We start from the raw sequence: 11,536 nt of genomic DNA, 5'->3' as shown, positions 1-11,536 counted from the left end.
TTATGTATTTACATAACATATTAAAATTTTAAATACTATTTTCAATATTTACTTAAATTCTTCACAATCCTTTAGATCTTTTCTAATTAATATATTTGCATATCCTTTTATAAGATATTTTATTAGCCTATTTTAATAAATTTATGTATTTACATATGAAAGATATTACAGTTCTTAAAATATTTTTTTTAATTTTTATTAATCTTTTTGTATTTATTTATTAATTTTTATTTATCACTTTTTAACTTCTTAAAAGTTCATATGACCAGTACTTTAGCCGTGTTTTAAAGCTTCTGCTTATCCTTTGAATCCTTATAAGCATATTCCACATTGAAGAGTGAATGTAGAAACATCAGTAAATTGCTTTTTTTCTTTAAACTATTTAGCTAATACTAAACAACCTTCATAAGCATACATGTCATTTTTTTCAAAAACACAAACATTGTATTCCTCAGGCATATCTTCTGATATATTTCTACATAATATATCGTAATGTATTCCGTCGTATAATAAAAATATTCTATCATTTGTTTTTAAATCTTGACCAAAATGCTCAGCTTTTCCAGTTTAAATATTGATAACCACCATTTCAACATTATATTTTTCACTTAAGATTTTAACTTCTATAGCTCCTCCCCAAGAAGTTTCTTACTGGATCCAGGTAGCGTACTCAGATTTGCTTTTTTCCAGAACGACCTCATTATATTCGCTATCAGATTTTAATATTACATTAGCTATATATTTTCTTAAATCTATTGGTTTAGTAGATTGTTATGGCTTATTCCTTTCAAGAGCATAAATTACTGAGCTAAACAAGCAGTTATTATCTGCTGGTATAACTTTTCTTATCATAACTAATCCTTCTTAATTTGGTACCTATTAGTTAGGTAATTCTTTATTTATAGGCACTTATACTTTTTTCAAATCTATCTCTGCAATAATTGTAGATCCTGAAGATATACCTAACTATTCCAATGTTTAACTATCTTAGCCTGTAACAATTTATGGAGGAAATCCCATTTTTAATACAAGGGACTCTTAGTTTGTTTCATTAAGTAAAGCAATCTACTCTTTTAAATTTATAAAAGTACTATCATTTCTCAAAGTACTAACAACTTTTTAACCTTTTGGGCCTCTAATTCTTAATTAAATAGCACTCATAACCAGTTATTTATTATTTAAATCTAGAAAATTTTTAAATATATAAATTGTAATTAATTACAATTAATTTTTTTTTAGTAGAATAAACAATTCCTTATTAATTGCTAGGATGCTTTTCTTTCATTTCAGATCTGATAATTTTATGAATTAAAAGACACCCAAATATTTTATTTTGTATGTATATTAAAAAATTACTTAAATATTTTTATTTTTATTTTTTGTTATTATAAAAAGTTTGAAAGTGAGCTAGATATTAATATTTCTATCATTTGAATTTAAAATATTACAATAAAAATATTAAATTAAATATTTTAAAAATAATTTTATTAACTATTTTAAAATAATTAATGGTCATTCTACTATTAATAATGATGATATAAATTTTTTTATTACAAATTAATTGAAAAATAAATAACTTCTAAATTATTTTTAAATTCTTATATCAATACCAAAGAAGGTAATTATTAATTTTTTAAATATATTTTAATACTTGTTCATGATAATATTACAAAAATAAAATAGATTACCTTAAGACTAAGTTAAAAAAAATATATTTATTTAATTCTTATGTCAAATCTATTTTTTATGATGTTTAAAGATAGTTTCATATTTGATTTATATTAATGTATGTTGATGGAAATAAGTTTTAATTTAAAAATTTAGAAGCAATATTTATAATAATAAAGATACTTACAATTTTTGTATAATAAATCGCAATTTAAAATTTTTGATATTTAAAATTTACAAAAATCTATAAAGCAAGATTAACATAGCTTTAAAATTTAAGCAAAAAAGAATTATTTAATAGTAGAATGGCTGACGACTCTTTAAACCCTGCAATAGTTATTGATAATGGCAGTGGATTTTGTAAAGTTGGTATTTCTGGCGACGACGCTCCTAGAGTATCAATACCTACAGTTATTGGTATTCCAAAATAGTAAGGTTTGATGGTTGGTATGGATTAAAAAGATTGCTATATAGGTGAAGAAGTAAATTCAAAACATGAAGTATTAAACCTTTCCTATCCTATTGATTATGGTGTTATATAAGAAATGAAAGATATGGAAAAAATATGGTCACATGCTTCAACTAAAATTAATGCTAACTTTTCAGGAAGCCCTATTTTAATGACAGAACCTCCATTAAATCCAAAAAAGAAAAGAGAAAAGTTAATCGAAGTTATGTTCGAGACATTTAATTGCCATTCATTTTATCTTGCTATATAATAAGTAAATCTTCATTTTTATTCAAGAAAATATTGCTATCTCCAACTATTTATTCTAAAAAAAATAAACTTAAAGATTAATTTAAATAATCTTAGTTGCATTAAATATGATATAAAAATAGTTAGTTTACCTATCAAATTAATCTTCATTAAAATATAGGTTTTAGCACTTTTTGCATCTGGACGTACTACTGGTATTGTTGTTGACAGCGGTTATGCTGTTACAAGCACTGTTCCTATATATGAAGGATTTGCTCTTAGTCATGCAATATATCAAAATCACCTTGCTGGAAGAGATTTAGATGACTATCTTATAAAGTTATTTGAAGAATCAAGTAATTAAAATGAATATATTTTAGGGTTTTATCCTGCAAAAAATGATATTTATTTATTAATTTATTTCAAATTTTAAAACGTTAATTTAAATAATAAAAAGATAAATATTTTTCTAATAATGCTGAAACAAAGAGAGAAAACGCTAGAGATACTAAAGAAAAATGCTGTTATGTTGTTGGAGATTTCGAAGCTGAAATGAAGAGCTTTAGCGATAAAGGCGATAAAGAACCAAAGCATAGAATGCCTGATGGAAATGAAATTTCTCTTGGTAACTAAGTATTTAGATGTCCTGAAGCACTCTTTTAACCTAGTAAATTGGGTAAAGATAGCTAGGGAATTCACGAAAGCACATTCAATTCAATTATGAAATGTGATACTGATATACGTAAAGATTTATATGGTAATATAGTTATGGCTGGAGGTACAACAATGTTTAAGGGAATTGATGATCGTCTTAATAAAGAAGTTGTAGCTTTAGCCCCATCTACAATGAGAATCAATGTAATTGCACCTCCCGAAAGAAAATATTCAGTCTGGATGGGTGGAAGTATTTTATCCTCTTTATCATCTTTCTAACCTATGTTTATTACTCGTTAAGAGTATACAGAATATGGTGCTGCTTACGTTCATAAGAAATGCTTCTGATATAAGCATAAAAAATGTAAAAAAAATAAATTAACTAAAATTGATAAAAAAAACAATAGTAAAAATATATATAATTTTAAATATACATGCATAATTCATCCATCATATATTTTGTATTTTAAGATGAATCAAGACGATATATTAAATCATTAAAACTAAAATTGAAAATTATCATTTCAGTTTATTCAATAAATAATACAATAAGATATTTTCAAAATATAATAAATAACCATTTACAAAAAGCAACAATAAATAATGTAATTGATTTAATTATAACAAATATCATTCTCTAAAATTAAATTTCAAAAATATGAAATAAAATTTTTCACAATAAAATATCAAATAATATTTTTGATAAAAAAATATAAAATATTTAGAATTTTATATAGGAGTTAACAAATTAAGAATATTTTCATTATATATTATGTTTATTATCAATAAATAATTAGAAGGAACAGCTATTTTTTGAATATTTGTATAAAATGACTTAAATTGTAAATAATGTGTAATTGGTTATAATGAATATTAAGGTTTCTTTTTCTTAATTCCATAGAAATTCAAAATTCAAACTCTTTATAATAAAAACAATTATCTTAGATCTCCACTAGTACTTAATGAAAAGGTTCTATAAGTATTTTAAATTTTCTTAGATCTATAGATTTTTGACTCATTAATTAATTGAAGAACCTTCTAATAAATAAAATCAAGAGAAAAAGGGATGAAAATTTTTTAAAAAGTTTTTTTATTTTGGGATTAAAAATTAGCAAAAATTCTAATATATTTTAAATCCAAAAAGTTAAATTGAATTTTTTAAATTCAAAAAATGCATTTTAAATTTGAAAACTATTGGAGGAGAGTGAATGTTTTGATTTTAATCAATACCAAAAAAAAAGCTAACAATTTAACACTCCATAATGAATTTACTTTCTATTTACACATTTATGAATCTAATTTATCTTTTACTGATTAAAATACTCTTTTACATATGATTTATTTTATTTTTATCAAACTATGTTATAATTCTTCTTTAGTGCGCTTAGTAAAGCTTTCTCATATTTTGATTTTTTATTTTAATACTCCTTTTTTTCGATGAATAACTATTAGCTTTAAATATATGGATGCATACATATATTAGAGAAAAATCAAAATAATTTGCTCAAATAAGCTGAAAAAAATAAATATTAAACTTTATTTTCTTCAATAAAATTTTTTTTATATTAAGCAAATATGGTATTTAGAGACAAAGACATGGTCCTCTCTTATAAATTAAATATGCGCGCCAAAATGAAAAAATGACATTTAAATAAAAAAATTCAAAGTTGTCAGAAATAACTCAGAAATTAACTTTAAAAAAACAGAGTGTAAAAAACATGCGCCGCTAAAATCAAATTTTTGATTTTTAAGTTATTAATACAATGATGTCTATCAAGATTATTTATTTGTTAAAAATAACAATTTTTTAGAAGGATTTTTAGCTTTAAAAACTTGATTATCTTTCTATTTAATTATAATTAATAATAATCAAAAAAAAAAAAACAAATTAAAAATTTAATTATTAAACCCTAAAAAAAAAAGCTATGAGCACCCAAGTTGAAAACGTTGAACTCACTAACACTGAAACAACTGTTACTGAACACGTCAAGGAAGAAAAGGTTTCTGTCTGCAAAGAAGGATCTACCAGCTCTTTGGGAGAAAAGAGTGTTGACACTTAACCTTCTACAGACGAACTTCCCGCTAATACTCCTACTAAAGTTGATGTTACTGAAACTACTACTGTAGCTGAAACCAAAACCGTAGAAGAAACTGTTGAAACAAAAACTGTAGAAGAGACTGTAGAAACCAAAGCCGTAGAAGAAACTGTTGTAGAATAAACTACTACCACAGAAACTGTTGTTGAATAAACTACTACTACTAATACTGAAGTTACTGTTGAAGAAACAACAACTACTTAAACTGAAGAAAGCGAAGAAACTTTAAATAGAAAGAGAACTGCTACTGAAGTTCATGGTGAAACCACCACTACTGAAGCATCAAGAGTAGAAGAAGAAGTAAATCCTTCAGAAAACACTGAAGAACCTGAATTAGCCAAGAAGGTAAAGCCCTCTGATGAATGAGCAAAAAAATATTTCAATTAAAATAAAAACTTTCTTCATTGCGTTTAAAATAAAATTGATGTTTATAGATGAATTATGTAATGAGGATATAAATATTATTCTTAAAGAGTACATTTTACTTATTTATAATATATATTAGTTGATTCTGGATTATTTTCTTGAGTTTTCTTTGTTTAATTATTGTTAATTGTTGTTGTTATTATATTAAATAATATTTTGATTTGGGGATTTTTGTAATATTTTTTTTTTATAAGTTTTTTTATTTATTCATACCCATTAGAATATTTGTTAACAAAACATAATATTTAAAAGAATATTTATTGAATAAAAATTGAAGAAAACATCAAAAACGACAATTTTTAAATAAAATTTCACTTATTTCAAATCTCAAAAATATGTGAATAAAGAAATTAAAAAGAATTTTTAATTTTATGTTATAAATCTAGTTAAAGTTTACAAAAAAAGTAAGTTAATTCTATTATAAATATCTTAAAATCTTATTCATATAAATGAATTTGAATATTTGTAAGCGAAATATAATTTATATAAAAAGATTTTTTTATTAAAAATAGAAAAATGATAAATAAAAGAGCATTTTTAAATAATAATATTTTGCTCATTTCAAAATTTCAAAACAAACAGTAGCTTACAAAATAAAAATATTTTGTTTTACTACCATCTTAATGTAAAAAAATAATTTATTGCTGAAGTAAAAAGTAAATATATCAGGAGTGCTTCATAGCAGTAACTTAAAAAATATTATATTACGTAAATTTAATAAAATTTGAAAGTTATTTTACATTTTAAACCATTTTTATTCTTTGGATGAATTTAACTAAAATAAAACACTAAAATTTCAATTAATTTATATGGCATTCATTAAAAATTTTTTTCTTTTATTAAGCGAATGAAAAACTAAAACTTCGTTATTTCAATTTAAACATGCTTAGAAATATAAACTGTTTCTTTCCATAAATATATTAATCAAATTAATATTAAATTTAAATCATTACTAAAAAAGTGTCGATTAATCTTAACTTCGTTGAAATATTTTTATTTATTTATTTTATAATTTATATGTTTGTGCTTGCTATCTTTTTAGAGAAAAATTTAAATAACTAATTAATAATTAATATTACTAGTTTTTATGTTGTCTAAAAGATTTAGACAAAAAATAATTAAATCAATATAACTAAAATTATTTAATTTTCTTAAATGGATTAAAAATAAATTGATAAAAGGAGTTTATTGAAATTAATTACATTTATTTTTTTTAGTGAAATTTATAATGCTGTTTTATAAAAAATAAATTAATAATTAAATATTTTAAAATGATAAAAGAAATTAGCAGAATTTATTTAGTTTTTATTAATAATTGGCTTGTATTTTTCTATGTCAATTAATTAATCACTTTTATTTTAGAATGAATGACAAAATGGCACAAAATGTTAAGGAATTTATCAGTACTGAATAATCTAATAAAAAAGGATTTAGTTGGCGCTCATTTTATTATATATAAAATAATGAGATCACCAGAAATCTTTATATTTTATGATATTTCAAAATTGAATTATAAAAACTCTGATAGCAAAAAACAATTTAAGGAATTATAATCAAATTATTAACTTTATAATACAAAACTTTAAGAATTTTATCAATACAAATTACAAATACAAACTAATAAAAAATTTAGAGAAATTATTAGTAAATAAAAAGGAAAAAGATAGCAGCTAAATGAAATTCGATCTAGAAGATAAAAAGAAGATTAGCTTATTATGCGATCTACTTAAAGCTTTTATGAGTGGAAAGTCTAATGTCTTATTTATTTGGCATCGTAATGAAGGATGGGCAGTGCTATAAAATTAGGAATATTTAGATAATTTAGATTGCTCAAACTTGGTCAATTTATGCCATGTTAAACCACATTTCTTCTCTCATATGGCACACGAAAGTCATGAATTCTTATGCTTTGAACTTGATGTTACAAACTACGTAAGAGTACTTAAAAGTATAAAAAAGCAAATCAAGAGAATGATATGGCATATTTACAACATAGATGAAGCTCAAAATAAAGCTTTACTCCAACTTAATATTATAGTTGATGAAGGTTAGATGGAAGTTAAGAAAGAAATTTTCTTATAGTAAAGAATGAATCCCTAACTTTATTTTAGCATTTTTCGTAATTTTATAGATGATAAAACTCAATATCTTGAAATTAAGTAAGTCTATATGAAATAAATGAAAGATTTAAAGAAAAATGAATGTGTTTACTTTAAGTTCTATAACGATTACGTCAGCGCTTATAATAATGAAGATGAAAATAATATAAGCATCAAAAAAACAGCTCTTGAAAAATATGATTATCACTCTCTAATTAGTAATATGAGTGGAAAGAATCGTCTGACTATTCCTCCTAATTTCCTAGTCCCTTAAGTCATGATGGGTATTAAACTTAAGGATCCCATTTAACTTTTTATTGGCAATGATATAGTTGATGATTGCATTTCTGTCTCTCTTAGAACAAAAAATGAATCTTTTACTTTTATTTCCCAATTCAAATCAATTATGGAACAGGACGAAGAAGATTATAACAAGCAAAACCCATTTGATGCTCAAAGATAACAGGTATAAATGCAGCAATAAATATACCTAAATGAAAGCACTACAGTCATTTAATAACCTAAAATTTCAAGAAGCAATAATTAAAATGCTTATTAAGCTAATGCTGTACCAAATCGTTTTGATGATTCTCAATAATAAGAGACATATGCTGTTAATTAAAGAAGATAAATTCCATACTAAGAAAATAGCGACTTCTAAAACCCTTTAAATAGCTATGGTAGCATTTAAAGTCACATCAATGGGTTGACAAATAATATGCATTTAATAGATAATTATAATGATTAAATGGAAGCAGAGTAAGAACTTCCAATTTAAAATAACATTTATAGAAGAAATGAAGATTACTAATAGTAATAAGTATTTAAAAAACCCTAAGCACCTGTCAACAACAATTCTTCTTTAAAAGCAAATAAAAAAAAGATTAACATTAACTAAGAAATGGAACATTAACAACACCTACATAATAATTTAAATAACAGTTTTGCATAATCTAATCAAATATACAGTATCGCTTCTTCTTAGTAAAGCAATCATAACTATGTTAATGAAAGTTTTCTCAACAAAAGAAAGAGTGATTAAGCAAACATAACAGCAGACTTCTCAAATTTTAATTACTTCAAAGAAAACGCAACCAAACGCATCAAGGAATCTAACTATGTTGAAAATCATTAACTTCCTTACTATAATTAATAATAAAATATGAATGTTTAAAAATAATAAAATCCTAACATAAACAGAAACTAATTCATTAATCCTCTTGTTTCTCAAGACAAACAATAAAATTAATTTTCAATTTAGCTTAACCAAAATAAAAATGAAGATGACTTCACTATTTTTAAACCTAATCCTTAAAGTGGGGCACAACTGTAAATTTAGAGGAATTAAAAAAATTCATACATTATAAATCAACCAACTTCATCTAAAACCAAATTTGACAAGTAACTATTTTGATTGATTGAGAAAATGAATGAGGAAATAATACTTACAAATAAAATAAATAATCAATAAATTATTAAAAATACTTTTATATAAATAAATAAACAGGAAACTAACTAACTAACTAAATAAATTTTATACACTAAAATATTACCTTTAAACTAAAATAAATATTAAAATTATTTTTATATATGATAAATGAATAACTTGTAATATAATTTTGTATTTTTAACTAAATTTTCTGCATTTAATATTATCTTCAATAAATATAATTTTATAATTAGTTAAATTTAATATATTTTAAATTAAGTTAAAAGATTTATTTGCTTTTAAGTTAAATCTTATTAATTGATTAAACAAAAGTTCAAAAAATTCTTTTGAAAATAAAAATAAATAAACAGATTGCGAAAAATACTTTATAATAAATAAATAGACCACTGTTTCGATAGTTAACTAGCTAACTAACAACTAAATAACTAATAAAAAGCAAATACATCATTTAATAAATATAGAATAAACTATAAAAAAAATATAATTGTTTTTAATAGTGATAAAAACGATATAAATTATAATCTAGTTTTGTGTTGCTTTCAAAGTTTTCTGCATTTATTATTATTTTTAATCAATTTAATTTTATAATTAGATGAGCTAAATCTATTTTAAATTATGTTGAAATAGGTAGTCTTATAATAAATTTGAGTATACCTTCGATAAAACATGACACATGTGTCAGAATTTGTTATTACTATCTAAAACTAGTAAGAAAGCGAATCAAAAATTAAACATTATTTAATTAAATAAAAATTCAAAGTAATTTTACTTTTAAGATTTTTCAATTAGCAAATATTATTTAGATTGTAATAGCAGACACATACATAAAAAACAAATAGGAGCTAGCTAATAGAACTGTTCAAAATGGAAAATTTATAAAACAAAAATTAATCCTTAGATGATGAATAGCTTTAGAACATTTACAAGTAAAGCCAAGATTGCAATTTATCTACAAGCTAAGTACTCTAAGCTAATAATTACCTATTTTAGAAGGATTATGATGTCCTTGACATTATTGCTTGCAGCAAATATAGTGTAGTCTTTAAAGCTTTTAGCTCCACTTTGAATACTGAAGTTGCTATCAAAGTATAGACTTGCAGAAATTAAGCTGTGTTAAAAGATCTTTAAAAGTAATTTATAATGTTTTAAGATTAAGAAGATAAAAATTTGCTCAAAATACACCAAATTTATTATGATGAGCAAACAGAAATGCTTTTTGTGATTATGGATCTCTGCATCAATGGAGATTTATATCATTTTGTTAGGAGAGATTAAAATCTTAGCCTACAAACTACCTATGATTTATGTGCATAAGCTATTAGGTCATTACTTATTTTGCATTAAAAAAATATTATCCACGGAGATTTAAACCCATCTAATTTTTTGATAGATTCCTCTTATACACTAAAATTTTCTTATCAGGGTGCTTCTAAGTTTTTATATAATAACTTGAAGCATGCTTTTTATGATCCCTTCACTATATATTACAGCTCAAAAGAGTAACTTGATTAACAAAGCCCATCTAATGAATCAGATTTATACAGTCTAGGAGTGGTATTATTAGATATAATAGGTTTAAGGGTTGAAAACAAAATTGAAGAATTAATAAATTTATAAAGTAGGAATATTGATCAGCTATTACTACTTAAGGATAAATTAGAAGGTAGATACCACTTTTTATTTGAAATAGCCTTAAATTTAATAAAAAACGATAGATAAATTTTAAGAGCTGATTAATCAGTTGAAATATTAGAATAATCTTACAATTAGATAAAATGCCTTTTAGATGGAGGTTCTATTGAAACTAATCAATTCTAATTTAAAAATGGTTAAAATAACTTAAATAAAATTGATAATTCTTCAACTAGTTATAATAACCATTAAAATTCTGCTTAAACCAAAAGTTTTTTTTATTTTTTATTCACCAATACAAAAAAAATGTTTTTGTATTTTTAAAAGAGTTTTAGTAAAGTGGTGCTTTACATAATTTACTTAGTTGTTTTAGTTCAAGAATCTTTTAGAAAATACAAATAAAATAAAATGCAAATTAATCAGAAGGAAGACAAAGGTGTTTAGACTTAATCTAATGATGATAGCCAAAATTGTACTCCTGCATACAGAAAATCGAAATTTTATGACAATAAATTAAATTAATGGACTGCTGTCAATTCTGACAGCTAAAATTAACCAATTGAATATGAAATAACTACTTAATACTTTGACACTGAAGATGATAACTAGGAAAACTCAAATTAAAATGAACTAGGAAGTAACAAAATAGATTTAGATAACTTACCAAGCAGTGAGTCTGATATTTCGTTAGATGAAATAAATGAAAATTTATTAAAAAAAGACTAAAAAGAAATTAAAATTTAATAAGTAAAAGAAAAAGATTTTGAATAAAAGACCATAGTTAAACAATTAACAACTAATGCTACTAATAGTT

The 11,536-nt window shown here is 22.9% G+C and overlaps 5 protein-coding genes across 5 annotated transcripts; 3 read left to right on the top strand and 2 right to left on the bottom strand. All coding sequences in view use genetic code 6, as the record gives it.

Moving 5' to 3' along the window:
* Positions 1-234: 234 nt before the first annotated feature.
* TTHERM_00566790 (OTU-like cysteine protease) lies at positions 235-1,161 on the bottom strand (the record flags this gene model as incomplete). Its single annotated transcript, XM_001022080.3, has 1 exon — positions 235-1,161. One exon carries the CDS (start codon positions 1,159-1,161, stop codon positions 235-237), a length of 927 nt encoding a protein of 308 aa, XP_001022080.1.
* An 812-nt stretch (positions 1,162-1,973) lies between these two features.
* Positions 1,974-3,367, top strand: TTHERM_00566780 (actin; the record flags this gene model as incomplete). The annotated part of the gene is made up of 3 exons (XM_001022079.3): positions 1,974-2,390; positions 2,547-2,721; positions 2,823-3,367. The coding sequence occupies 3 exons, from the start codon at positions 1,974-1,976 to the stop codon at positions 3,365-3,367; spliced, it is 1,137 nt and encodes a 378-aa protein (XP_001022079.1).
* Positions 3,368-4,659: 1,292 nt separating this feature from the next.
* TTHERM_00566770 (hypothetical protein) lies at positions 4,660-5,481 on the top strand (the record flags this gene model as incomplete). The annotated part of the gene is made up of 1 exon (XM_001022078.2): positions 4,660-5,481. One exon carries the CDS (start codon positions 4,660-4,662, stop codon positions 5,479-5,481), a length of 822 nt encoding a protein of 273 aa, XP_001022078.2.
* Positions 5,482-7,215: 1,734 nt separating this feature from the next.
* TTHERM_00566760 (hypothetical protein) lies at positions 7,216-9,054 on the top strand (the record flags this gene model as incomplete). The annotated part of the gene is made up of 1 exon (XM_001022077.3): positions 7,216-9,054. One exon carries the CDS (start codon positions 7,216-7,218, stop codon positions 9,052-9,054), a length of 1,839 nt encoding a protein of 612 aa, XP_001022077.3.
* A 2,087-nt stretch (positions 9,055-11,141) lies between these two features.
* TTHERM_000566759 (hypothetical protein) lies at positions 11,142-11,501 on the bottom strand (the record flags this gene model as incomplete). Its single annotated transcript, XM_012799196.1, has 1 exon — positions 11,142-11,501. The coding sequence occupies one exon, from the start codon at positions 11,499-11,501 to the stop codon at positions 11,142-11,144; it is 360 nt and encodes a 119-aa protein (XP_012654650.1).
* Positions 11,502-11,536: the final 35 nt, after the last annotated feature.

The sequence above is a fragment of the Tetrahymena thermophila genome (assembly GCF_000189635.1).
Source record: "Tetrahymena thermophila SB210 genomic scaffold scf_8254495, whole genome shotgun sequence".
In the NCBI taxonomy this organism is placed as follows: domain Eukaryota; phylum Ciliophora; class Oligohymenophorea; order Hymenostomatida; family Tetrahymenidae; genus Tetrahymena; species Tetrahymena thermophila.
The sequence above is the reverse complement of the archived record's forward strand: the minus strand, read 5'-3'. Positions and strand labels throughout refer to the sequence as shown.